General features: G+C 37.4%; 2 protein-coding genes across 4 annotated transcripts; one reads left to right on the forward strand and one right to left on the reverse strand.

Annotated features, from left to right (window-relative positions):
• Positions 1-1,804: 1,804 nt before the first annotated feature.
• Positions 1,805-8,889, reverse strand: LOC116253382 (synaptotagmin-5). Of its 2 annotated transcripts, XM_031628178.2 has the most exons (14): positions 8,732-8,883; positions 8,368-8,643; positions 7,240-7,344; positions 7,100-7,150; positions 6,812-6,932; positions 5,998-6,119; positions 4,912-5,013; positions 4,245-4,319; positions 3,998-4,077; positions 3,762-3,912; positions 3,440-3,670; positions 2,918-3,217; positions 2,717-2,830; positions 1,805-2,325 (listed from the first exon to the last, which is right to left on the reverse strand). In XM_031628178.2, the coding sequence occupies exons 2-14, from the start codon at positions 8,470-8,472 to the stop codon at positions 2,179-2,181; spliced, it is 1,704 nt and encodes a 567-aa protein (XP_031484038.1). In that variant the 5' UTR covers positions 8,473-8,643; positions 8,732-8,883; the 3' UTR covers positions 1,805-2,178. The 2 variants fall into 2 exon arrangements, with proteins under 2 accessions (XP_031484038.1, XP_031484036.1); XM_031628176.2 differs by having other exon boundaries at positions 8,368-8,889.
• Positions 8,890-16,836: 7,947 nt separating this feature from the next.
• LOC116253101 (putative chloride channel-like protein CLC-g) lies at positions 16,837-23,232 on the forward strand. 2 transcript variants are annotated; one of them, XM_031627864.2, is made up of 8 exons: positions 16,837-17,151; positions 17,936-18,136; positions 18,240-18,417; positions 19,469-19,731; positions 20,209-20,478; positions 20,573-21,701; positions 21,815-22,215; positions 22,313-23,232. In XM_031627864.2, the coding sequence occupies exons 1-7, from the start codon at positions 17,000-17,002 to the stop codon at positions 21,965-21,967; spliced, it is 2,346 nt and encodes a 781-aa protein (XP_031483724.1). In that variant the 5' UTR covers positions 16,837-16,999; the 3' UTR covers positions 21,968-22,215; positions 22,313-23,232. The 2 variants fall into 2 exon arrangements, with proteins under 2 accessions (XP_031483724.1, XP_031483725.1); XM_031627865.2 differs by having other exon boundaries at positions 22,328-23,232.
• The last annotated feature ends 4,012 nt before the right edge of the window (positions 23,233-27,244 follow it).

Here is a 27,244-nt window from a genome sequence, read left to right on the forward strand (position 1 = left end):
CTCTTCCAAAAAATTGCCGAATTTTTCCTTTGATTTTCAGCTCGACTGAAAAATACCCCGAAAAAAAACTCACCATTTAAAATCTGTTAACGATACTTGTGACTATAAAATCAATCATATGATAGACATATCACATTAGAGGTCCAGAGTAAACAAGTTAGTAATCAATCATCTTACTAATTTCATTTATACAAGTTCCAAACTAATCATTTGAAAGATTTGCTTTTCCTATTAAACTAATAACTTTGTTTTACTAAATTCTTGAATTTTATCAAATGCGATTAGTAATTTGGTTACTTGTAAAAAATTCTCATGGGAAGTCTCTGTTCTACTTTTCCACATTTCACATATGTAATTAAATTCACTTTTCGCATGTGCAGTTGTGTTTCCAATTTATACATCTGTGTTCTCATCTCAATCTTTACTGATTACAACCTGACGATGAATGACACCTACAAGAAGCAAAGGTTCATCTTCTGAAAGTATCTTTTTATGAGCCTTACGAGTGGTTCGGCTTTCCCACTAGTTAAACCAGACCTTATCAATTTAGCCTTTATCGTTAAATTAATGAATTATCACAGTTTGCTGGTTAGTTTCCAACTCCTAAATAAAATTCATTAGAGTTACAAAATTAATCATAATTTAGTACTTCTCGTGATACGAAACCGATTAGTGCATTCAAAAGCCATGTTGATAAAAATATTTGGCCAGAAATGTGCTCAAGAAATCTAGAGATTACAAAAGCCTCAAGCGAGGATCTAACATGAAATCCAAGCTACACAATCTGGCTCGCGATGGAGGAAAAACTTCTTAACCTATTAAGACCTGAAATTCTTTTTCAGGTACCTCTTGGCTGCCAAGCATGCAACCAAAAGAATCACGTTAACAGAGACAACTTACGTTGAACAACCTCAGTTGTCCAGCAAGCCACTTCGATCTTAAAAATGAAGGCCCGGAATAAACAGGAGGCTGTTGAAATATGCTGGACCTTTAATGGTTTCGTGCAAAGGAAATTTGCATGGGATGTGACGCGTGAAGCAGATGGAGAAGCAAACGCTTAAAAAATACTAAAAGGGACAAGTTTCTGAGTTCTTTCCACCATCAAAGATGTCCAACCTTGAAATTCAAGCGTCCAGATGAAGGATGTAACTTTCAGCAAATTCTACGTGGGTAATTTCATTGTATTAATGAAACAAACAATGAGCAAAATGTTGTGGCTTAAGGATTCCCACTTAAGATCGTCCGTTTAAGCGTTTATTGATTGCACCTTAGAATTACTAAATTGGAGTATATTCTCATTTTGTTCCCCTGAATTTTCGAGCAATTGACAGGCAGGGGCCTGGTTAACCTCAGCATACAAAAAAATCTTGAGCTTGAACACTTGAACTGATCCCCCCACTACATCCGACCTAAAGTTTAGTGTATTACATTTACCTTGTATCAGGACAGAGAATATATTGGTTAGCATACAAACAACTGGAGTATAAAGCACATCCTCCTATGAAATATTAGGATACATAAATGACACACACCAGATCATAATGGTGCATTCATCTCTCTGCCAAAGACTTACCACAATGATCGGAATTGCTTAATCGCAAAAAATTTAACCATCCACTAGGAAAATGGTTACCAACCATTTTCCGAGTCATATAAGCACCAAATTCAAAATTTCCAAGACAAAAAAAGCCGTTTCTCGACCAGGAATTTTGATGGTCATCTTACAGGTGCCCTTTGTAGATGCAAATTAAAAACCACAAGGGCATTCCATGGCAATCAAAACAGCCTCATGTACAACACATGATAAAAAAATGAATACCATCATTACATCAGTAGTTCCCACTTTGACTTTGTATTACCCCCACTTTCTTTAACTCCACTCCCTTCATCTCACATGGTCTACAGTAGGCCGTTACTCACTTGGGGCACTGATTATTGTCGTACTTACATGATAGAAGCACTAAGAATTTTTACAACAAGCTCGGAAAGAAAGCTAGAATAGAATAGGCTTCATCCTTACAATTTTATTTCAAGACGCCAGTAAATTGATCAACTGCAACAGATTGGTCATTATCTGCAGTGAATATGACTGGAATCCTGGGGATACCACCGCTCTGCATTCCCATTAGTTGAAAAAGCCATGTACCTTTCTGGGCTGTCTTGGACTTCAAAGTGATATCAGGAATCACGATATATGGGTTGCGGAGTCCATTTAAGATGCAAATGCAGCTTTCCAGATTTGGCATCATCTAGTGGAAATTCATCCTTGTATTCTCCCACCATTATAACCTTTGTGAGGGTCAAAATGCATCTTCCCATATAGTCCTGAGTTGAACACCAATAAGTATCAGGGCACACACTATGCAAATAACAAAACTTATACACCACTAAAACAAGAAATGACAAGTCACCAGATTCTGATTCACATGAAATATGGAAGCTAGGTTAAGTGGGTACCCAATATATGCTGATTATAAAAAAGATCAAGAATACAAAAGATAGATATGACTGCAAAGTCCCTCCCCACTCAGTCAAGCCTATCGTTTCAAAAGGAGCTGAGAGGAACATCAGACCGGTGTACAATTCAATTATCAAAGACTAAATTTCTTGAACTAATACTACACAGCTTTTAGCTTTCCTTCATATAGTGAACAACAAAAGTTACAAAATATGTACCTTCTTCAAGGTGTCATGATCCTAAACTTCAAAAAATTACCTTCTTAAAGGTGTCATGATCGTAAACTTCCAAAATCAACATGTCGTGCAACCCATCCTCAACAACAAAGTCAAAGGTTTGGTTCCAGACAGGGTTCAGGCTCTCATTCACGACCTGCAAACATTTGATTAGTTGTCTCTCCAGCTCATTAACTCAGGAGGAGATTTTTCAAAAGAACAGAAAAGTGCAAAAAATAAATACTCTGGTCTTATTTTTAGCTTCTGTTTTCTTCATCTGAACCACAACAAAAGGATCAGACTTTCCCAGTAAATCCATTGCAGGCAAGTCTTCTGCCGAAATTACAGTCACTGACAGTACACCCCTGATTATGACATCCCTTTTCCTGTGCACTGCGTTCCTCTCAGCATCAGTAGTATCAGTGCCATTTGCTCCACTTTTAAGCGCTTTCTCTAATGAGGTCATTGAATACCTTGCATCAGCAAATGGATTGGTAAATCCATTGGGCATGCCATAGGGACAGTAGAGAAGCTCCAGTTGTACCTATCAGACGAGATGAGAATTTAAGAAAATCCATGAACATGTTGCACGTGTCAATTTTTAGTTGCAGCAAACTGATCCTGTTGCTCACTGCCAATATAGAGCTTCTAAATTTGCTGAATTCAACACTGCCTCTCTTCACTAACGGAAATATCATCTAAAGCCACTCCTTTCCTCAACTTATGTGATAGTGGAATGATTTACAGAAAAGCAACAGTTACTTACTTGACCACGATACTTGTTATCTCGCTGAATCTCCAGATCTTTTACTAATTTCAACCACACATCTTTCACTTTTCCTGGCACAAGGTCTTTCAGTTTTATTTGAGCACAACCAATAAGCTCTGATGCTTGTATTCCTTCATCATCATAGATCTTCACCACTAAATGTTGTGTGGTGGCATCCTCAACAATAAACTCAAAATGTTCATTCCAGACAGGGTTCAGATCATTATTCTGCAACAGAGGTCACAAAATGAAAAGCTAAAGAATAAAAATAGAAACAATTTTGAATCATAAAGAAATGTAGTTTTAAGTTGGATCTTACAATTACTCTGCTCTTCTTCATTTTATCAGGCAATGGCCGTATGTATAACACAGCAAAAGGATCAGATTTCCCTATGAGATCTTTGTTTGTCAAATCTTTTGCCTGCACAAGCTTAACTTCTAATGTTCCAACAGGTTTCAACTCCAAGTCACTGCAAAAAAATAGTAATTTCTACTTCAGGGCAAGCAGCTTAAGCTAAGCTAGCAATATTGACAAACTGGATGTGGAATTTGTACCTGTAGTCACCAGGTAAAATGGGAATAACTTTTCGAACTGGCCACGTTATTGAATCCTCAATAGCATCTCGAATCATTCCCTGATAAAAAATGAAATCAGCATGATTGAATTTGGTACCACATATGCTGTAGAAAAACCTAACTTATGCTTCGAAAACACACAGTGGAATATGAAAGTACGACCATAAAGGACTATAAGCATGATTGCCATGTCAAAGAATTTGAGCATCATTAATGAGATGGGAACCTCTATGGCATCAGAAATCCCTGGAATTGATGATATTTCCCCACCAACAACCTTAAGTGTGAAATCAAGCTTTTTCTGCAAGAAAACAATCTACAAGTTAGTATGCAGTATTTATCATGTCGTAAAAACAGGATGACGTTGCAGGTATAATGGGAGGCAAATCTTGTTACTGAATGAGAAAGAATTTACCTGTATCTTTTGTACAGAATCAGAATCTATTGGCCTTTTTAAATATTTTCTTAATTAAATAAAATAATAAAATTATTTATTGTGATTATTTTTATGAAATAAAGGACTGATACGGCTGAATAGGTCAGCTGCAGAATTGCTCTATCTTTAGCAATTAAAAGGAAATTATCAGCCCTTATAGTTTCTATGCAACGCAGAAACAATAGTTAAGCCGACACAGCTTGCCATTGATAATATTGATAAAGACAATTAAGACAGACGAGTCACCTTCTCTCTCAGTGAATATGAGATAGCACCTATTTTTATGAAATAAAGGACTGATACAGCTGAATAGGTCAGCTGCAGAATTGCTCTATCCTTAGCAATTAAAAGGAAATTATCAGCCCTTGTAGTTTCTATGCAACGCAGAAACAATAGTTAAGCCGACACAGCTTGCCATTGATAATATTGATAAAGACAATTAAGACAGAAGAGTCACCTTCTCTCTCAGTGAATATGAGATAGCACCAAAGCATGGGAGCGCCTCCACCAATGGTCTGAATATTAGCCTAAACACCCCAGTAAAGCCAATGTCCTTTACCTGTAGAGTATGAAGAATATAACTATTCGTAAAGTAGTTACCTATCAAATAGTAAACATTTCATGTCAAATGTCAACATCTAACAATTCCAATAACTATGTGCTTCATAATTAGTCACTAATATCACCAATATTTTTGACATATCATGTCATTAGAAACTATACATCGGAAAACAGAGTTTCAGAGATGAACTTGTCAGCATTGTCACATATAAGGAAAACCTTGCGAGAAAAATGAATATGAATGTTCTTATTTTTATATTTGTTCTTCCAATAGATACACAATTCATTTACACTTGTGCAAAAAATTACTACCTAATCATGCCACTTTCATGTTTATTCTGTAACATCTTATTCTTTTTGAACTTCTTACCACAAATTTCCTGAAGTTTTTCCAAATATTTATAAAAAAAATTCCTGAATGGGAAGATCAAATAGCTTTTTTTTTTTTGAGAAAACTACATCTACACATGGTCTATTAGTGTGAATACACAAGGAGCTTTTGCACTATAAGCATGTTCAGAAGCTTTTTCCTACAGGGAAGACATTCAAAAAGCAACCTTAAGAAAAAAGAAGCAAGATATAGGGATTTCACAATATGTGAGCACCAGTTTGCACCAATCTCAACTACCCAGCCATGATAAATCATATGGTTATAAAGACTGTCAACTCAAAAGAAAGTTGCTAATCAAAACGTGTGATTGTTAGTTGACTTTTGAACTTGTGAGCCATCTGATCAAATTGATCCAATTGTTGAGGTTAATACACAAAAGAGCTCAACTTCACATAGGTTTTAAAATTGGTGTATATTATACATAAGCCTCGTGCCTCTGCATCCAAGTTTTCTGAAAATACTCTGCACCAGTGTCTTCACCCACACCCGCACCCATGTGACATATTCTAATGTGTCTGTGTTGTGTATTTGTGTGTGCACGCATGGGTAGCATATGTGTGCATATGAATGAAGGTCTGTATCATCCATTACCTGGATAGGAAGAGAGACACCAACTCTAGTACGAACATCAAGTACAATGCTTGGATTACCATCCCACTGCATCTCCAACTCCATGGTTATCCCACTGTTGCCATCATCTACGATTGATACCCCTGTTGAGACATACATGATTTGTATGAACTGAAGAAGTTTGTTTCAAAGAAAACTGTCCTTTCAGGTGAAGGACCTTGGAGACAGAGACATCTCTTTCGACTAAAACTATCACAACAAAGAAAATGATATTCACACTTTAAAAAAAGTTTGGCATGAAAATAATCACAACTCATGTAACATACATTGAGAGTGTAACCTATCATCATAGATTCATCACATTATACCTACCAAATAATATTTTAGGTCAATAGAAAATAACCTCATATATATTTTGAAAATAAAGTGATTGCTATCTGTCAGCCAGCTCATGAGAGGTTACTAAGAGCTTAAGACTACTAACGTCAATTTAAGGCACTAAGCAATTTGACTTCCTTCATGCATGCTTGTTAATGTTCAGTGTAAATAAGAACTTTTTGAACTGATGAAATAAGCACATATTATGAACTTCAACAGAAGCCACTATGTCATCTCACTGGTAGTCCTATATTTTCTTCTTAGCAAATAAATACCCCAGAAAAATGGTGGCACCAAGTTCCAGAAGGACTTGAAGCGTAGCTAGATCAGAGCATATCACATTTTCAATTTGTTCCAGTGAAATAATTGCAAGTGTAGTTTGATATTCTTGACAGTAGATACTAAATTGCTTAGGAGATTGAATAATTGAATAAACAGGAAAGAAGGTAGATCTTACCAGTAAACTGTGGAGCAACGGTACCAAGGGTAAGCTTAGAAAATTTAAGAGAGGACAAGATCACTGGCCGATATTGTTCAAGAACTGGCTCCACAGAACTTTTAATCAGGTCAGATGCTGCCTGTAATGGATTTAAAAAAAATAAAAGAGAATTTCAGTTGTAAAGATCTGCTTGTACATTACCCCAGGCATCATTAAAGGAAGAAAAGCAAAGAAAAAAAAAATCTATGCCTCAATTAGGAAATGAAAGATATTTAAAGCAAAAGTTGCATGGCGAAAATAAAATACCTCATTAACATAAGGCCAGATCTTCACAAGTTCCTGGTTCAGCCATTTCAACTGAAAATTAGAAAGAGTCAGTTTCTGGAATTCGAGAAACACCTCTGAAGTTCAGGCAATAACACAAAACAGAATATGTTTTTACTTACCTTTTGACGGTCAGAGAAAACAACCCATGAAGGATAAAATGGAGCAGGAAGAAGTTTCCGTGAGTCTTCCACTGTCATTCTAGACAAGGATGCTATGGCAACAGCCTGTGAAAAATGAGTTAGTTTCTATTAACAGTGGCTGTAGGTGACCTTATTTGCAGTGTGAGTAATAAATTCCACTTCACTCCAATTTTCCTTTCTGATTTGATGTTTCTTTACACCGAACATCACCACAAAGTCTTGATGAGAATTGTAACCAGTCTTATGTTCTATATTTTAAGAAAGGCATCCATTTCGAGAAAAGAAAAGTTGTATATTAAGAAAAATTGTAGAAATAGTTGAGTAAGAAGAGACAGGATACGTCTAAAAGATTAACGTACGTGACAGTTTGAGTTGACAGTGTGTTCCAAAATATTTTCTGGAAAAATGTGCCTGGAATTAGGTTTAAGGCATACTGAATTTACAGAAGAAACACGATAACCAACCAACCTAGAATAATTTTTTCAATGAGAAAGTAAGTTCATAGATGTCCCAACAACTTTCCCATGTTAATCCTTACAAAAAAATGACCGAATCTATTCAATAATCACGACGCATAGGCTAGTGTTCTCTACTCAGAGGTTTGATGCCGGACCTTTTTTTTTTTTCATGACAGCAAGTTTTATTATGCTGTAACAAATATTTAAATAAAGGCAGTCAATGGAAAAGAGCTCGTGATCTTGAGCTAGACGTAGTGAAACCCCAAAAGAAGAACTAATTTTCAGAAACTGCGAGACATAAACAGAATGTAGACCGAGGAAAGTTCAGAGAATCAACAAAATCATAATTAATCCATCACCAAATAACTGCTTATCAAGAAAAGGATTCCCATAGCGAGCGCTACAGCCATCCAACTGTTGTTGGCAGCGAAAGAACCATCAGAAGTAGCAATCGACGTAGACCTTCGCGAATACCCAAAAGAACAAAATGTGGCACTCCCCTTGACAACCTAAGCCACACTTACATCACAATTGTGATGACAACCGGCCATACAAACCCAATTCACAAAGAATTCTCAAACCCTTGCCGAAACAGAAAGAACGAGATCAAATCCGGAAAAGCAACGAACAAAGAGAAACAGTCCCTCACCAGATCTCTCCTGATTTTCGACCGAGCATTCTCCGATCGAACAAAGACGACCACGACCCCTATTCCGAAAGCAATCCCGAGAATCAACCCGCTGAGGAATCCCATCCTCCTTTCTTGCCTTCCTTCCGCCTCAAGAGTCAAAAGAACAGAATCGCCGTCCTTTCGGCACTCAAAAGGTCATAGAAGCAGCTGAACCCTCCGCTACCACCCACCATCCGAAAGAATCGGCCTCCTCCCCCAGTAACATTCTGGAAACAATGAGCTCGACAGAGATTTCTTCCCGAGGTTGACAATCAAAACAAAAAGGTCAGACTCAAAAAAGGAAAGGACAGGCGCGCTGGGGAAGCGAAAGTGGAGGGATCACCAATAGAGACAGCGAAGAAGGACACGGTAAGCACGAATTCCTTGCTTCTCTTGGATTCTCCTCCGAAACAACAAGAAGAAGAAGAAGAAGAGCAAGAAAGAAGAGTGTGATGCTTCCACGATGATTAGAGCATTGAATGCATTCGCAGAGGGGATCTTGATGCTTAATCCCATGCCTTGGAACTCCCATTTGGATTATTTGCCTTTTTCGTTTTTCCGCAGGGACACTTAAGGTATATTACCATTTTCATGCCTAGGTTGTAGATATTCACAAATTCGTGCCCATTTCTTTTGAGTATTTTAACTGGGATTTCCTTTGCAACTCATTTTAACTTGATTTTTTGGGTGAAAAGGGCGAATATTTAATACTGCCACTCAAATAAAGTTAAATATTTCACTTATTAATTCTTTATAGAGTATACTTGGTGCCTCAAGACACCGCATTTATTATATTTCAGTTTGTCTAATATACAACATAGGAGATTGATGCATTGTAGATTTGAAACAAAAACCAGTTGCTTAGTGAATTTCGAAGATCATTTTCACTTGAATTTCAACATTTAATTTTTTTACATAACGATGGTTTCCTTATTTTATTCAAATAAATGATGTTTAGAATATATAATTTTTTTCACTAAAACAATAAAAAGATAATAAGAAATGTAAATAGTTCTAATCCGTGTCGAATTTTGGATTACTGTTTGGATCCGACTACCATTGCTTCGATATTTATATGTGATTCAATGGAATCTTCGTCAGATTTGGTTATGAAACTGCTGTTAGCAAAAAAGACAAGATCCCATGCAAAATGATTAAAGTGTAAATGCAGGTACTAACATGATAAATCTTTAAAAACATCACTGAATTTTGCAATTGCTTATAAAATGGAGATAAATTATTAAAGCCGCTTAGTTCTCCTTTTGTCTTTTTATTTATATCTAACGGCTTTTTGCCGACATGACCATTTCAAGGGGCCCAGCACGATTTGGTCCGACTGGGTCTGGGTCCCACTACAAACGGATCGCACATTAAAATAAAGCATCCGATCCAAACGTTGCCGACATTCTTGGACCTGGATCATTTAAAATAAGATTCGGATTTGAATGTTTTCCAAAAATTTTCTCTTGAGATTCAAGCCGATAAACGATCTGAATGCAGTCTTTACGGGTGAAGGAAGCAGGATCTGACTTCATTTCTTTATTGGAATTTGGATCCGGTGGTAGGATATGAGCTTCAAATCCAGATTCAATTGTACACTTATCAGATCTTGTTTCGATTCAGTTCCGACGTGGGTAGAAGAGACAAGTTGAACCGATTATGGAATCGGTTGTAAGCAAATTTGTTTTTTTTTTTTTTTAATGTTTATTTAGAGGAAGAATCTGAGAATCCAAATCCAAAGTCCAAATCGCTATCAACCGAGGAATCTGAGAATCCAAATCCAAAGTCCAAATCGCTATCAACCGAGGAATCTGAGATCTGGCATTAGTTTAAGGTTGTGTTCTTCCAGTTTTACATTGATAAAAAATTCCGATTCAGGCTGAAGCAGTATTGACCGGTAAAGGGAAGGAGCCGGCAGTAACCACATGTATCGGCCGATACGGGACAAATAAAACGACACTTTTCTAGATCTAGAATTTGATCTCTGTTTGTCAGATCCCCAGTTATTTTATTTCCTAACATCAAAATTGAATAGTTCAAACTAGTTTATGTCCTGAAATGCTAACGATAAGATTTGGATTTGCAACTAGATAACACGGAAGGATCCAGACTAAGCTATTGACTTGGCTACTTGGGGCTTCATCATCAGATCCAATTGTGATAGTGGACTCATGTATACGAATCCGATGAACAATTCACAATCAATATGGCAGGGAAAGGCAGTTGGATCGGTCCTTGTGAAATCAGTTTTGGTTCTAGATCCAAAAGAGCGTTTTAGGAAATGATAGGTTGTTTGACAATGGGAACGGTAACATACAACACTATAATATAGTGTTTCATGAATCTGTCTCAATTTTTAAAACAGCTACATGATCAGTACTATCCACATTACCAAACAGCCTCTTAATGACGCCAAAATAGGATACAGAAAAACTTGGTTTTGGTAGGTTCATTAAGATTGAAAAGATGAAAAACTAGCTGGAATGATCCATGTGATTCAGAGACAATTGGCTTTTATAAATTTGGATTTAGTATCCAAATTTCTTTTGCAACATATTTAGCTTATCCAAATCCACTTCTTTGTACCTCCATTCTTGAAGCCTTGAACATTTATTTTCTATCCTTTTTGTTACCAAGATTGTATGATATTCTCAAGTCAACCGCTCTCAAATTCGACAAGGAATGTGAAGTGAGATTCCTTAGTGGAGTTGGTGGCATAGCTTTTGAAGTAGAAAAGTATAAAACAAAGGCTTTTTCACATTTTTATACTTCTTAGTGAAACTTGTAAGTGCAACAAAAAGACTATTTAATGTCTTTTCAGTATTAAAAACAACATGTGAGTGTTCCATGAATTTGTAGATTCATGAGACACTTATTCAAATGTTTCATGAATCTGCATCAACTTTACGGCAAATGCATGAAATACTCTCATTATGTTCCTAATGTCAATTGATCGTTTATGGAGCAGAAAGTTGCCTATTTAGTTTTTCTACCATTCATAAAGGTGTAAATAGTTTGGCTTTGGTTGGATTCAATCTTACCAGATTCATCTAATCACATTCCATTCATTAATATCTCAACACAAGCCTCTTATTTTCACCGTTGTGACCTAAGCCTGGGTACCGGGCCCAAAAAAACCAGCTTGGGTCAGCCAGATAATATATAGGGCCGGCTCGAGTTGGCCTAATTATTTTATTATTATTTTTATTTAATAATAATATATATTTTATTATTAAAAACATGTTTTATATTTAAAAATATTTTTTATTTTAATGGGGGGTCTGAGCTCAGGTATTAGGTATCGGGCCCGAGCTTAGGGGGTGGGCTGGGCCAACCCCATGCCCGGTCAATTGTGAAGCCATGGGTTTGACAAAGAGGGTGCGGGATTGACAAGTTAGTGTTGGGTGTTCGTGGTTGAATGAAACACAGATGTTCGACTCTTTACACAGGTTTGTGTAAAGGGCAGTGTTATCATTTAAAAAAAGGTATTTTTGGCCATTGTATGAAAAGAATTTCTTTTCGTTTTCATTTTTGCCCTTAGAAAGTCGTTTGTTTCTTTTAGACACTGACAGTCATTTTGGTCATTTTGAACCGTAAAACTCACTGTTCGGAGCCTTTGAGCCCCAGCACGTAGCCATTTCTGGCCTTGAACATCTCAAATTTTACCTGGGGCGTTGAAGGTATTGATGCTGAGGATTTTGCCACTCTAACTAATGCTAACAACTAAAATACACATCTTAATATATTCATAAATGTTGAGCATAGTTGTGACCTTAGAGTGGGGGTTGGCAGGCGGCTAGTTTTGGTCTCGGTGTACTCTCATGACGTTAACTCTACACATTATAAAAAGGGGCACACCGGTATACAATTGAATCATGGCATGAACGTCGCCGTAAGACACAAAAAACAGGCTTGGTGCCAAAGGAAGTGGGGGGTTTAAGCCTATGCATCGGGTCGTCCTGGCCCGATAAAGAGTCGGGATCAGGTTAGCTTGACACCTGAAACCCGAGCCCCGGCCTGGCTTGACACGTAAAACCCAAGCCTGAACCCTTTTCGATTAAATTAAAAAATATGTTTAAATATAAAGTAATATATAAATATAACTAATTATAATAAAATATTATAATTATATATAAAACTTAATAAAATATGTATTTAAAAAAAATATCTAGCCGAACCGAGCTTAATCAAGCCCACCCAGGCTGGTCCAATGACTTATCAGGCTGGCTCGGTGCCGTTTTTTCGAGTCCAAGTCGGGCCAGGTACCGGGTACCTATCGGATACTCGACCTGACGCCCAGCCTTATAGAACTTGAGTTTTCTTCCTAGAACCGCTACTTTTATTATCATTAAATGTATGTTGCATGAACTCTCCAGTTAGTATTGTAGAGTCCAAAAAAGGGAATGAATTTCAGGAGATGTTTAGAATGTTTTTCAAGCAATGAAGGGATTACTTGTTGTCAAGTGGGCAGATCTCATGAGAATCACTGTTTAATCAAAGTGCAAGTTGTAGTTGTATAAGATCGATCGATGTCTTTGCTGCTTTTAATTAAGAGAAATGGGTTCAGCTTTTACCTTTGACTGTTCACGAGAGGCAAAGCCAACCCCTTCTTCTTACTCTTAGAGTTTAGGGCTGCTTCGTGACCTTGGTGGCCGTATAGTATACTTTCAACTCGAGTGTCGTGCATGCCACTATTTGCAGTCCACAAGAATATAATACATGAGAATCGAATTGAAGATGCGTCATCCATGCAACACTAAGGCCCACCAACTATGTTATGTTCGTTGGGACCAGTTCAATATTAAAGGTGTTGACTATGACTTTGCCTTTGAACTATTGTGATTCCATCGGAGGATTCCTATACATAAAGCTTATTATTATATACCTGGATTAACATCGGCATTCTCAATTACTATATCAATCATGCACTTATAAGGAAACTATGGCTGCATTTTTAGGGGCATTTGATAGGCCTGTAATGGGTGGGATTTGTAAAATACTGCCATTAATTGCAAACATCGGAAAGTATCCCAACAATCACAATTCGAGCAATGTCACCTGCAAAACCTTGTTCTGAACGACACCGATCTCTTTATAAGTAAAAAAGTTTTTACCGTCACTGAACAGCTTGATTTAGTGACAGTAGCTATGTCACAAAAGGAACTATATCAATGCACTCTTGGAGATTGAGTGGCGAGGTGTGCACGCAACAAATATGCACCAAGAAAAAAAAAGAGGAGGAGGCTGTGGCATTTTAACATTTTTTTAAAAAGTTATGTACATTTTACTCTTTTTAATATTTTTCATAATTTTCATTTTATCCTTTCAAATGTCAAAAGTCTTTCTTTTTTCACTTTAATGGGGGCATTTTAGTCTTTACAAAACACAGCCATAATTTTGTGTAAAATTTCTCTAGTCATCAGGGTGAATCTATTTGTTTAGTACATACTAAATAGTACTTAGTGCTGATTTCTTCGTCTGCTTTTAATTGCACATATCCACCAAAAATGGGCCTGTAGTTGTACATTGTTGCAATTTCTGGAGGGCTTCACTAATCACTATGTAACTTCATGTAGAAGAAGACCATGCCTAAAATAACTAGTAAGCAATTAATTGGCTGTGAATCAATTATAACAGATGATTTTCTTATTTTCCTTATATGCAACATGGGTTTCTTAAGACCACATTGATTAATTAATGAACTTTGCTTCTATTTCTGATCATTTTTTGAAAAGCTTTTGATAACCACACCACCTGAGTGAGAGGTTAAAACCCTCACTCTAGTGGCGAAACTAGAAAAATTGGTTGGAGAGGCATTTGTTTAAAAATATTCAAATTTGGTGGGACATTTTATATATATATATATATATATATATATATATATATATATATATATATATATATATATATATATATAAATATTTAAGATACCTATTTAAAAAAAAAAAACTTTTAAGAAACTCATGTGGGCAGTTGCCCACACCAGTCACCATGTGGCTATGCCACTGCTTCACTCCTTCTCACTTGTCTCTGGAGTACATGGAATTGTACCTTTCAATTCAACAATAGCTTTGTCACTGTTCGCCACGAATAGCTGGTTGGGTTTTTGTTGTTAACCTCCTGCCCACCTACAACCAAAGGTAGTCGACAGTCAAACATGGCAATAGCGACATCCGATCAAGTTTTAAATTTTTAGGCTTTAGTGGCGGAGATTAACAGGAAGTGGAAGAGGCCATGCGCATTAGCTTTGCCATCACATTGCATGTTGGTTTTCTTTCCTTTTCACTCTATTCACTCTATCAAGTGTTTGGTTTTGGAAAATTTGTAATCCAATTCAGAAGACAAACACGACCCAATTAATTTTCATATATATATATATATATATATATATGGCCGGATGAGCAAAGGGAATGAGGAGGCTTTGGCTCTTGCCCAACTAGTAAGACCTGAAATTTGAAGGCGACATTATCCATGACAACACTTGAAATCATTATTTCAGCCCATCTTATTCTTATTACATAGAGTTGGGAATAGGTTGACAAGAGTTTTTCATATCCAATTCTGATCCACCCTACCACGACTTGGATCCAATGGGCTTTAGACCATCGATTTGATGGATGGTTTTTTATGGACCTGTGGGCCTTAGCTGTTTCTCGACAAGAGCCTCATACCTTCATCCACTTTGGGCCCAAGATCCACACAATCATGTCCAAACAGGGCCATAATAATGCAAGGGAGCACAACTAAACCCGGGCATAGAGTCGGGTACCCAACGGGTAGTTGATACTCGACCTGAAAAAACCAGCCCAGGTCGGCCCGACCAGGGCCCGATAAACTTTAATTATTAATTTTTATTTTACTAATAAGATACATTATTATTAAAAATATATTTTATATTTAAAAAAGTATTTTTGTTATTGTAACTAGACTAGGCCCAAGCTTGGGCTCGAGTTTCGAACATCAGGCCAGCCTGAACCCGGCTCTTACTACAACATTCTTTTCTTAATCTTCTTAATTAATCTGCGGAGCATCATCCTCAGCTTATTTACCTCAACGCGGACCAACATGTAAAGCATAGGGAAATATGTATGTGTCGCAGGTTCGATCAGCTATGCTATAAGCCTATTGACAACAGAATGCAAAAATAAATAACTCTGGATCTAAATTTCAGATCAAAATCTGGCACGGTCAGGTGTAGGTGTAGGGGCCCCATACCATACAGCATTGGTAGCTAGAAGTAAAACCTACTAGTCCACACCTACACCTACAAGAGCTTTGTCATTCAACGCCATGCTCAATCATTGACATCCTTCCCGCTGTCATCAATAGCCATGTGAAACTTGGACCAATGAGCTGGACCTCCAGATCCAACTAAACAATGTTTTTTTATTTAAAATTGTAAAAAAAAAAAGGTTGTTAAATAAATAGAGAACTGACATAGACCTTATGTTTAAAATCTGCAGTGTTTGATTTATCCATGATCTTAAGGAAAATTGGGATAAAAGTGACATGCTAATTGTTATCTTCGAAAGTAAAGATAAACTTTTCCTCTATTCAAACACTGTATTTTTTCCAATAAAGGTGCTAATATGGCATTGATATGGGTGAAGTTGAAGCAAGTTTTGCAGCTGGGAATGATAGTTGTTGCCTACCAATTTAGTTTCACGACTTCAAAACCATTTAAGTATTTGATCTCAGAGAGGCTCCCGGTTTCTAAATGGGTTTTGATTGTGTGGCATCACAGATCCAAAATCGTTTTGAAAACGGATCCGGTTCTGTTGCATTGCGGATCGTATTGACTAACTTGATAATTGGCTTCCCACATGTAATAAGAAGCCGCTTCTGCCACAAAGCCTCTTTTTGGATACTGGATCTGATAGGACCGTATCCGTGTCAGAGCGGTCATTTCTTGGATCTGGGATGGGTGTGATCTGGATATGGAGGTGTTTGGATTTTGATTTGCGTGATTCGGTTGGATCCGACCCGGGAAAAGCCGGACATATCCGACGAGCGATGCGGCGGCGTTGTATAAAGTCCGCATGTCAGGAAGTTTTAAAAGATGTCCTTCTTTTTGTGATGAATTTCCACAATTGAGCTCATGTTTCTGTTACGTGCCTAACTTTCTTCACAATTATCAAATTGAGTGATTTGTTTCAAAAAAAATGTTTTATGCTACGGATGTTGCTATCATTTTAAATTTAAAAAACCAGAAAATTACTTTTAAGATCAGATCAAAGCAGCGGATGGGGATTTTAGCATGAGTTAAAAGGATAATGATAAGAACTAAGGATCTATGGGACTGCTTTGGGCACGGCGATCGTATTCAAAAAAGTTAAAAGTTTAAGCACTTTCTAGTATTATAAGGAAAATGTGAGACTTAAATGAAAATTCCCTGAATGAAACTGATGCAGGGGAGGTTGACGGTTCGCTGCTTCCTTTTAACGGACGCCCGGCGAACGGGAGAGACGCCTGATATTGCTCACTGTCTCCGGCCGACACTCGACTGTTCATTCTCTGTGTGCGGCAGAGACAGTTGGCGAGCCATTTTGCTGTACATAGTCGCCGGCGGATACGTAAAGGGGAGAGAGAGAGAGAGAGAGAGAGAGAAAGAATGGCTAGCGACGGAGAAGACGACTCCGACGGCGTCATCGTAATGAGCGAGCCCCTACTGGCGCAGCAGCGGCTGCCGTCAAGTAAAAACATGACCTCCCAGCTAGCCCTCGTTGGTGCCAATGTCTGCCCCATGGAAAGCTTGGACTACGAGTGAGCTCTCATACTCTTCTCTCTCTCTCTCTCTCTCTCTGTGTGTGTGTGTGTGTGTGTTTGGTCTATATGTATAGAGAGATGGTAGTTTTATCTTATTTCAATCAATCAAGATCTCAGCTCTTCCCGCTGATTTTGCCTCCTCCGTCAAGAATCATTGCATTTATTATGCATATTACTTTGGCAGAGCTTATATCTGTTTTTAAAGTAATGAGGAATTTTGCGGATTTTCTCTGTATTTAGCTAAAGAATTGGCTTTATCAAGACAACAGAATTATCTGCTCTTCTGTTGATGTTTTTCCCTTGAGACGGACTTGTTCTTTTAATGTTTCTATGAGTTATACGGAGTTTAAATTTCTGGAGTTTTTGCTTCTTGGTCTTCTGAATCCTTCTTCTCTCTGGTCTTCAGCAATTTTTCTGATCCTTGTTCCTGGTCCTCTCCTCTGTTCCGAGGACTTATTAACGTGTTCATAGCGTAGAGATCAACAAAGTTTGATTTCTTGTTTTGCTAAACGAGAGAATGATATAATTGTCTTTGTTGGTTCCCGTTGAAGCTAATTGCCATAATTTTGCTTATCAAACAACTGGTATATTTGCTTCTTTCCAGCACTTTTATGGTTTTTTCCAGCTATGTCCTCCTCAAGTGGGTATATTTAATTTTTCTTGATGCTAATGATATTTAATTGCCTTCATCTATTAGCTCTGATCTAGAATGGAATCCTCTGAATTTTGGCATCCAATCTTTTGTTCGGCTTTCCTCTTCTCATCGTTGGCATGCTTACAGGACAATCGAGAATGACTTCTTCAAGCACGACTGGCGGAGCTTGGGAGGAGTTCAAAGGTTTCAGTACGTTCTTCTGAAGTGGACCATTTGCTTTTTGATCGGCATTATCACAGGCCTTGTTGGATTCTTCAACAATCTAGCGGTGGAGAACATTTCAGGATTCAAGTTTCTTATAACCTCAGATATGATGTCAGAGAAGAAGTTAGTCCCATTTGTTAATTCATTAGCGCAACAGTCCCTTTCATGCTCCCTTTCTTTAATTCATTTTTGTAGCTGTTAACAAGTTCTTATTGTACTTCTGTAGGTACTTTCTTGCTTTTGGAGTGTTTACAGTGATCAATTTTGTTCTCGTTCTATTCTCTTCAGTAATAACAGTATGTTTTGCACCATCAGCAGCAGGATCTGGTATACCGGAGGTCAAGTCTTACCTAAATGGTGTAGATGCACCGGGTATCTTTGCCCCACGAACCCTGTTTGTGAAAGTAAGTTTGGGAAGAAACGGACTTTCTCTTTACTTTCCTATTGCCTTCCTTCTATTCCCTAATTGTTAGTTGTTACTCCAAAATAGAAGCACTTCAGTTAAATGGTTTCTGTTTCATGATTGGCAAATATTTCAAGTTATTGCTTCCATTCAATGATAAGATGTAGTGCATTTATCTTTACAACACCACGAATGCTTCAAAGCCTCCTTCTACTTTTCCTTATGCATGTTGCATGGCAATGGAAGCTTCCAGCCCTGTGATGTAATAATACTGCTGATGATGGGATATGCCTGATCGTTTTCCAACTGTATGTGCCCCATCAATTTTTCTTATTTAATTAGATGTTTCCATTATATTTAGTTAGTGACGAGTACTGCCTTAGCATGCCATGGGCTTACAAAAGGATTTTCCATTCAATTGATTGCTGATAACTGCATTATCAGTCTCATTAATCATGCTCTATGGCGGTTCAATGTTGCATTGCCTAATGGATAAAACATCACGAAGTAGCTACTTTTGTTAGTTGCACAAGTCTGTCATCATTGTCTCTTTCCTTTTCCTTTGCTGCGGTAACTTGATATATGTAGCCGGCTCCCAGCAAGGTTGTTGCAGAACTTTGTACAAATAGGATCAAATTCTATCTATGGTGGGAATCAATTCCTCATGAACATAGGTTTGGACAATATTGCAAGTTAAACCTGCTCTATGCTTGGCAAACATGGAACTTTTGTGTCTTTAGAAAGAGCTTCATTTTACTGGGGTTCTGTTGGATATGCATATACTATTGTCCTGCTATCTTTAATTGATGTGGAAATGTCTGATGGGGTTCAGATCCACCACAAAGTAGCCATAAGAAATGTACTTAAGTTGTTCTTATATGTAACCTATGTTTTAATTCTAGATGAATGAAGGTGGAATTTTGCAAGCTGTCACATTAATTTAGGTAAAGTAAATTTAATAATTTCGAGTTATCTTTTAGCACATGTAAGAACGAGATTTCAAGCCCAAGCATGTTTAAACTCTTCAGCTTCTGTGTACTGTTTTGTTGCAGATAGTTGGTTCTGTTGGTGCTGTATCATCGTCACTATACATTGGTAAGGCTGGTCCATTGGTGCATACTGGTGCATGCATTTCAGCTCTCCTGGGACAAGGAGGATCCAAAAAATATGGCTTAACATGCAGGTGGATACGTCAATTCAAAAATGACAGAGATAGGCGGGATTTTGTAACATGTGGCTGTGCTGCTGGAATTGCTGCTGCTTTTCGTGCACCTGTAGGAGGTGTGCTTTTCTCTATTGAGGAGTTATCATCTTGGTATGAAGTTTTTGGTTATTACTTGTATGCTATCCAGATGCCATTTCGCTATTTTCAGAATAATTGCATACTTAAAACAGTACAAGTCCCTAATTGTGCATTTAGGATAAAAAACAATAAGTAATAGTAATACTTATTAGCATCCTTTATCTCCGCATAGACATGACCTGCATGCACCAGAGACCAGACATGAACCCGTAGGTTCCTGTTCCCAATCATTCATTTTTGACAGGTAGGACTGTTTCTGTTTTAAAGTCTTCCTAATGGAGCTGCATAAAGGTTGAGCCACAGAATCCTGTAGACATTCTTCAGCAGTTGTTACAACCTGATTAATGAGTCATAGATTAGTTATTTAAGCTCAATAAGCGTGTTTACCCAAAGTCAATTTTCCGGTTTCCAGGAATGATTCTCAAAGGAGATGTTTGATATATCACTATCTTATCTTTTGTGGAAGCACTGATGCTCTCTGTTTTCCAGGTGGCGAAGTGCTCTACTCTGGAGAGCTTTTTTCACAACAGCAATGGTTGTTGTAGTGCTACGTGCACTAATTGATGTTTGTAACTCCGGAAAATGTGGCTCATTTGCAGAAGGTGGTCTAATTATGTTTAATGTTAACTCAGTGGATATTGAATATCACCTAAGTGATCTGCCTCCTGTGATCTTTCTTGGAATTATTGGGGGGCTACTGGGGAGCCTCTTTAATTATCTACTGGACACGGTGCTTAGATTTTACAATCTTCTTTACAAGTAAGGCTTCTTCTGGAGATACATGAAAACTACTCTTTGGTAATTATGCTATTCACTCCTTTTGCAGATAGTGAAGTATATGTTCGTTTTGCAGGAAAGGTATTGCGTATAAATTGTTTCTTGCTGGCGCACTTTCTGTTTGTACTTCTTGTTGCCTATTCGGATTGCCATGGCTAGCTACATGCACCGCTTGCCCAACTGATAGTGAGGAATCATGCTCAACATATTTCAAAACTGGGAACTTCCAAAGATTTCAGTGCCAAGAAGGTTACTACAATGATCTTGCCAGCTTAATTTTCAATACCAATGATGACGCCATAAGGAACCTTTTCAGATCAGGCACCGACCATGAGTTCCGCTATTCATCAATTATTTTGTTCTTTTTCACTTCCTTCACTCTTGGAATTTTGAGCAGTGGTGTAGTAGCTCCATCAGGCCTGTTTGTGCCTATCATCTTGATAGGTGCTACTTATGGGCGCCTTGTTGGGAAGGTCACAGGTTCCTATGGCACACTCAATGAGGGACTTTTTGCAACACTTGGAGCTGCATCTTTCCTGGGAGGTACAATGAGATCAACTGTCTCTTTGTGTGTGATAATTGTAGAACTTACCAATGATATCTACTTGCTTCCACTGGTCATGCTGGTTCTGCTGATATCTAAATCAGTGGCTGATTCCTTCAACATCAATGTTTTTGATCAAATTGTTCGGATGAAGGGGCTTCCATATCTTGAAGCCCATGCAGACCCTTATATGTGGCAACTGATTGTAAGTGATGTTGTCACTGACCCTCTATGGACCTTAAACGGGGTAGAGAAAGTAAGACATATAGTGCATATACTTAAAACAACAAAACATAATGGGTTCCCTGTGATTGATCAGCCACCTTTTTCAGACTCACCACAGTTGTTTGGTCTGGTTCTTCGTGCTCATCTCCTTGTGCTGTTGAAGAAGAAAGTTTTCTCTGAGACATGCGCCCTTGCTGACATGGATGCTCTTCGAAAGGTCTCTTCTGATGATTTTGCAAAGTCTGGATCAGGTAGAGTTGACAGTATTGAAGACATACATTTGACAGAAGAAGAACTGGAGCTGTTTGTTGATTTGCACCCTTTCACCAATGCTTCACCTTACACAGTTGTGGAGACAATGTCATTGGCAAAGGCCCTCGTACTGTTCAGGCAGGTTGGTCTACGGCACATGTTGGTTGTGCCTAAGTCGTCTGATGTAAGAAACTTTTTCCACTTGAAACTTTCTGCTTACCATTACTACCATGTTGTTTACTCCTATCACCAAGTATGTTCACTTATTTAGAAATTTTGGTTTTTGTTTGACTGTAGAGAGCTCCTGTTGTGGGTATATTGACCAGGCATGATCTTATTTCTGAGAACATCCTAGACTTGTATCCATATTTGAAAAGAAGCAAATTGAGGAGGCATCGATTTCATCCTCCTTCCTTGATCAGATTGTTTAATTCAACAGCGCGGGACTAATGTACAGGCCATATCATGATCTCTGGTTAAGCCTGCACAATCATTATTTTTTGTTTGATTTTTTCCGCTTTCCTTTTTTCTTCCTATTTTATCATAACAGAAGTTCAGATGGGTAAAATTCATCTGACTTGCTTCGTTGCATTTATGACGATGTTTCTCATGAATGTATTCTGTGGAATGGGTCATCAGTTCAGTTTGGTCTTGGGTGACGTCAAGATGAAAGCTGCCTTCTAATGATAGTCCATCAGGTATGCTTCATTGTTCTTTTAACTGTCTTTGCGGTTCAGCCAATTGGTCAGCAATGATAATAAACTGCCAGCTAAGTGCACAATTTTTTGTAAACAGGTTGTTCACTAACAGGAGGAAAACAAGGAAGTCCAGCATATTGGTATTCTTGCAATCTTAAGCAGAAACATTATTCTTGATTGTGGCCAGGATACCGTGTTTCTGGTCTCTGTAGCCTGTAAGCATTTCCCACAAGTTGGTTACTTCATCAAAATTTTCATCAACGTTGCAAACTGGTAAAACCATAACAGTGCAACAGTATGCCTGCTTCTGCTATCAACCGTTGCTGTGCCATACTATTATATCACCCGTTTTTTGACGATAATATCTTTTCATCTTATTCAAAAATGGGTCTGACTACATCAAGCAAATATGACTTTTTGGAGGGGTTCACTAAGGCTGCTTGATTGCTTGAAGATGATTGTGATTGCAGTTTGTCCAAGACACTCTTGTGAAGCACAGAATTATGCAAAGTTTCTCCAAATGGCTGAATCTCATGGATTGGCAATCTTCCTCAAGCAGAATTCTGTTGGGTACATGTCAGATGATCATGCATTTTTCTGGCTCTATTCTCTCGCTGAAATTCAGGCTGCACCAGCAGGCTTATGAGTCTAGTTGCAGAATTGTTTGATGAAGAGATGCGGCATCAACTTCGGCCTTGTGCCTGATCAGAAAGAATGTGGAGCAGGACAGTCTGGCTCTTGGAGAGTTTTGTCTAAAGTTGAGAGAAATTACATTGCTCAAAGTTCACTTGTGCTCTGTTCAGGTTCTATAATGAACTGCAAAATGAAACAATCCGGAAAAAATGATCTGATCTTGTAAGTTTGCCAACTAAACTCAATCTTCTGTCATAAAATGAACTCTGTGAACGAGCAGATCTACAGTATACCTAGGCCTGTTCTTATAAAATTACATGGACCGGACCTGGGCTATACTGACTAAAAGTATTTTACATGTCTTGAAAATTGTGGAATTTTTTATCTGTGTCTTGGATGAGGCTTCCCAAAATTTGGTTTGTAAAAGCTTGACTCTGAGATCAACTTTATACTAAGCTTTCATGCAATTTAGAAAGCCAGGTTTGTGTTGTTTTGAGTAGCAATCCAGCAACCGGTTACCTCATCGTAGGAGAAAGAAAAAAAAAGAGAAAAAACAAGAAAAGTAACCTCTTTCTCTAAATACTTGTACAGAGCAAATCTTAGCCATTTGTGATGAAACAATTTGCAGCAAAACAATATGGTTCTAGATCGTCAACCTTATGTACGGTTTGATTAGAACTGTTCTATGGTTACCATGCTGGAAACCACAACTCAAGATATGGCTAGTATCAAAGCTTTTTGCTGAGAATGTTTGGTTATGGATAAACTTGACCAAAAACGAAGTTTGGAAACTCGCGTCCCTTTTGACTAGACAAGACATTGGCTCATTAACTCAAGCTTCCCCTTCTGGTTCGGTTTATTCACTAAAATGTTAGCATCAACATTGTTGCTAACTAGAAAAGCAAGTAAGCAAAGGCCATAATAATGTTGTGCAAATTTAAATCAGAGGTTTCTGTAAAATAGTGCTTATGAGTTAGCATGTGAAAAATCAGTCTGAAGATTAGCGAACTTGTTTATGATAGATAAAAATCCAACTGGTAGCCAAATTTGAAGGAAGAAATTGCATTCCACCCAAGGCCTAGCCAGTGATGAAGCCAGAAATTTGTGGCTAAGGGGCACAATTATTTTAAATTTCAAATTGTAAGAGGCACTTATGTATAGAAAAAAGTAAAAAATTATGAAATACCAATGTGTAAATAAGGCAAACTTTTTGAGCTGTTGCAGGCAATTGCCCTCGACAACCATCATTCACATGCCTTTGCCACCGCCGTGGAGCCACTAATTTTTGTTTGGAGGTGGGGGCGGCGAACAATATTTTCAAAATTTCTATAGGGGAGCAACAATACTTTTCAAAATTTCTACATGGGTCGATTAAACTTTTTCAAAATCCTAGTGTAAATCCTTTTTATTTTCCAAAACCTGAGGGGGGCAATGGCCCCTGCGGCCTTTCTTGGCTCCACCATGGTTGCACCTGTGTTAATTTTCACCCCACAATACGTGACTTAGCCCTGGGCAATATAAATGGCGAAACTATTGGCACCATGAGTTAAATACAGTAAAAACAAATTATGACAGCAGATGCTTTACAGCATAGGAGGGCTTAGGTAGTGTTTGATGGTATAAAGCATCTGCTGTAATACTTTGTTTTTACTGTATTTAACTGCATTAAAAGATGTGCATCATAAGATCAGATTATAGTAATAGTAATGTGGATCTTAAATTCACGCTACATATAAAAAACCATGGATTTAAGGTTAGATGGAGGTGTTCCACCTTAAATCAACTGTGCAGACACACCCATAGAGACAAATTTATGCTTCTAAAACAGTGTAGGATGTCACTTCGATTTGTAGGAAGAGATTTACGTATACAGCAGCAGAAAACTTTCTCAACACTGAGCTTTAAAAGAAAAGCGCATACAAGGAGAAAGACTCACATACTGCCACTTTCTTTTTCATTCTTCTCGTTGCATGAAGAATTAAATTAGCATGCAAAGAGGTCACATAACATCAATAACCATAAAGAAAACTCTGTTATCTGAATCAGATCAGATTTTTTTTTTTTTATCATTCTTCTCGTTGCATGAAGAATTAGCATGTAAAGAGGTCACATAACATCAATAACCATAAAAAAACTCTGTTATCTGAATCAGATCAGATATATTTATGTAAATCCAAATCTGAATCTGACTAGATGTCATTTCTTAAATCTGAATCTGTTCTTATTTATTAATCAGATATTACACATCCGAATTTTTTCAGAACGGTTCAGTCTGGTATTAGATCCAAATCGGATATATTGACATCCCTAGCTGTCCATGTAAGAGGACTTTGGTTTCTCCAAACCACATAAATCCTCTGGTGTTCTTCATTTTCTTTTCAATCTTGTCAGTAAGAGAGGGCCTCGCTCCTAACAGCAATCTAGGACTTGTAGCTTGGTGTCTCATGAGAAAACATTAAATATTGGAGATGTTGAATCAATTTGTTTGTAGATTGAATCGATAATTGTTATTAATCATTTTCACAGGTATATGTGCCAACCCACAGCTCCTCCCATGCTAAAGTGCTTATGTTTGCTAATCAATTTGATCTGTCTAATTTTTATTATTGTTGCAATGTTTCAATGTTCTCTTATTTGAAAACTTTCATGTTTTTATTCAGATTTTGTTTTAGATAAACATTGTACAATCTAATATCTTTACATTTTCAAAGCGGTTCTTAACATATTGTCGTGTTATTCCAATTCAGCTGTGTATTTTTATAGTCAGACTTGGCTTCTAGTGCATTCAATTTAAAACCTGATTGAGTTAAAATATAAACTTTTTCACTAATATTTGAATTTGGATCTGAACATTTGAATGTCTCATAAATCAAATATAATAAAGAATACATTGATCTGATTAAAATATGATCTTGACATCCTTATGAAGACCAAATCTTGAGTCACAAAAATTAAACACACATTAAAAGAGCACTTGGATGATAGCCTAAAACTATAGTTTATGTCTTTAAAATGTTATCACGTCTGGATAACATAAGAACTAGGTTTTATCAAAACCTGGATTTGACAAAACTTGGATTTCATAAAGGGCCTAAAAAACCTTCCATCTCCCAAGTTTTGTGGGAAAACTGATTTTTGACCTTTTCCTAAATTCTTGTCTTGTCGTCCAAACTAGTTTTAAAAATTGAGTTTTAACTAAGTTTTTACAAAACCTCGAAAACTAAGTTTTTTGGGGGTGTTATCCAAATGCCTCAAGTTTTTATTTTTTTGTTCTGATATATTCAAAACCTAATGGCCACTAATGCACAAAATTTTTAATAGTAGAAAAAAACAATTTTCATTAAAAAAAGTTTATATAATGACGATGACAATGGTATGACAGTGAGTTCATGCGATGATTGTTGGAACTTTCAAGTTCGAAAGCTACAGTCGTCGCCCCATTCATGTGTGCTCATTCTCTGGGCTTTAAAAAGGTCCTGAAGCAAGTTCTGTGTTCCCAAAAGTGAGGGGTGCAAGAGGACAATGACCTCTCTTATGAGCGGTTGAAAAAAGATTCATTCACCCGCAAGAAAATAAGAACGACAATGACATGCATTATGATAGTTATTGCTCACAAAAGCTATTTTCTTGGACATAATCTAGAATGATGCTTGACATGACACCTGTGTCATCCATGACTCATCACTTTCATCTGATGCTACATTATTACTGATACCAATGCAGCTCAGGACCCCAAAGACAGGGACAATGAAGAGCTTTTAAGTTTCTTTTTTGGTACCTAAATTGAAATAAAATTCTAACGAATTTCCTAAGTAGGGGCCGTTTGGTGGTTGAAAAAATAAAGGATTTTTTTTTTCATGCGCCAAATGGTTGGAACTTGAAAGGTTTGAGGAAAATTTTTGAATGGTTTTGGGGCGAAAATGGTACCAATTTCGTATAAGAAAAAAATATATATTTGAGAATGAAGTCAACTAAGAAAACCAATGGGTCTGTTCACTCCAATTCCAATACAGACTTACTAGGAGATGGCCTCAAATATTACTCATTATTGACGTAAGTCGACATAAGGGTTTTTGTGAGTGTGTTGATAGGTAGTCAGTTTTCGTTTCGATTTATCAGAACATAAACTCCTTATGCTGCAAAACAAGAGGTACCGATAGGCGATATACAAATTGAAGTATAACGGGGATGCCGTCCCAAGACACCGAAAGCAGACTTGGCATCCTGAGGATCGGCGACTATAATTGGCAATAGGATTAAATATTTCTCCTGCTCAATTAAGACAGTTAAATATATGGCTCTTATCATTGAATGCTATAATTTTCTTTGCCATTAGTAATTAAATACGTTGGATCTTATATGCTGAAACAGTATGTAATAACCTTATATGGGGATC

Source organism: Nymphaea colorata, chromosome 4, assembly GCF_008831285.2.
Source record: "Nymphaea colorata isolate Beijing-Zhang1983 chromosome 4, ASM883128v2, whole genome shotgun sequence".
Classification (NCBI taxonomy): domain Eukaryota; kingdom Viridiplantae; phylum Streptophyta; class Magnoliopsida; order Nymphaeales; family Nymphaeaceae; genus Nymphaea; species Nymphaea colorata.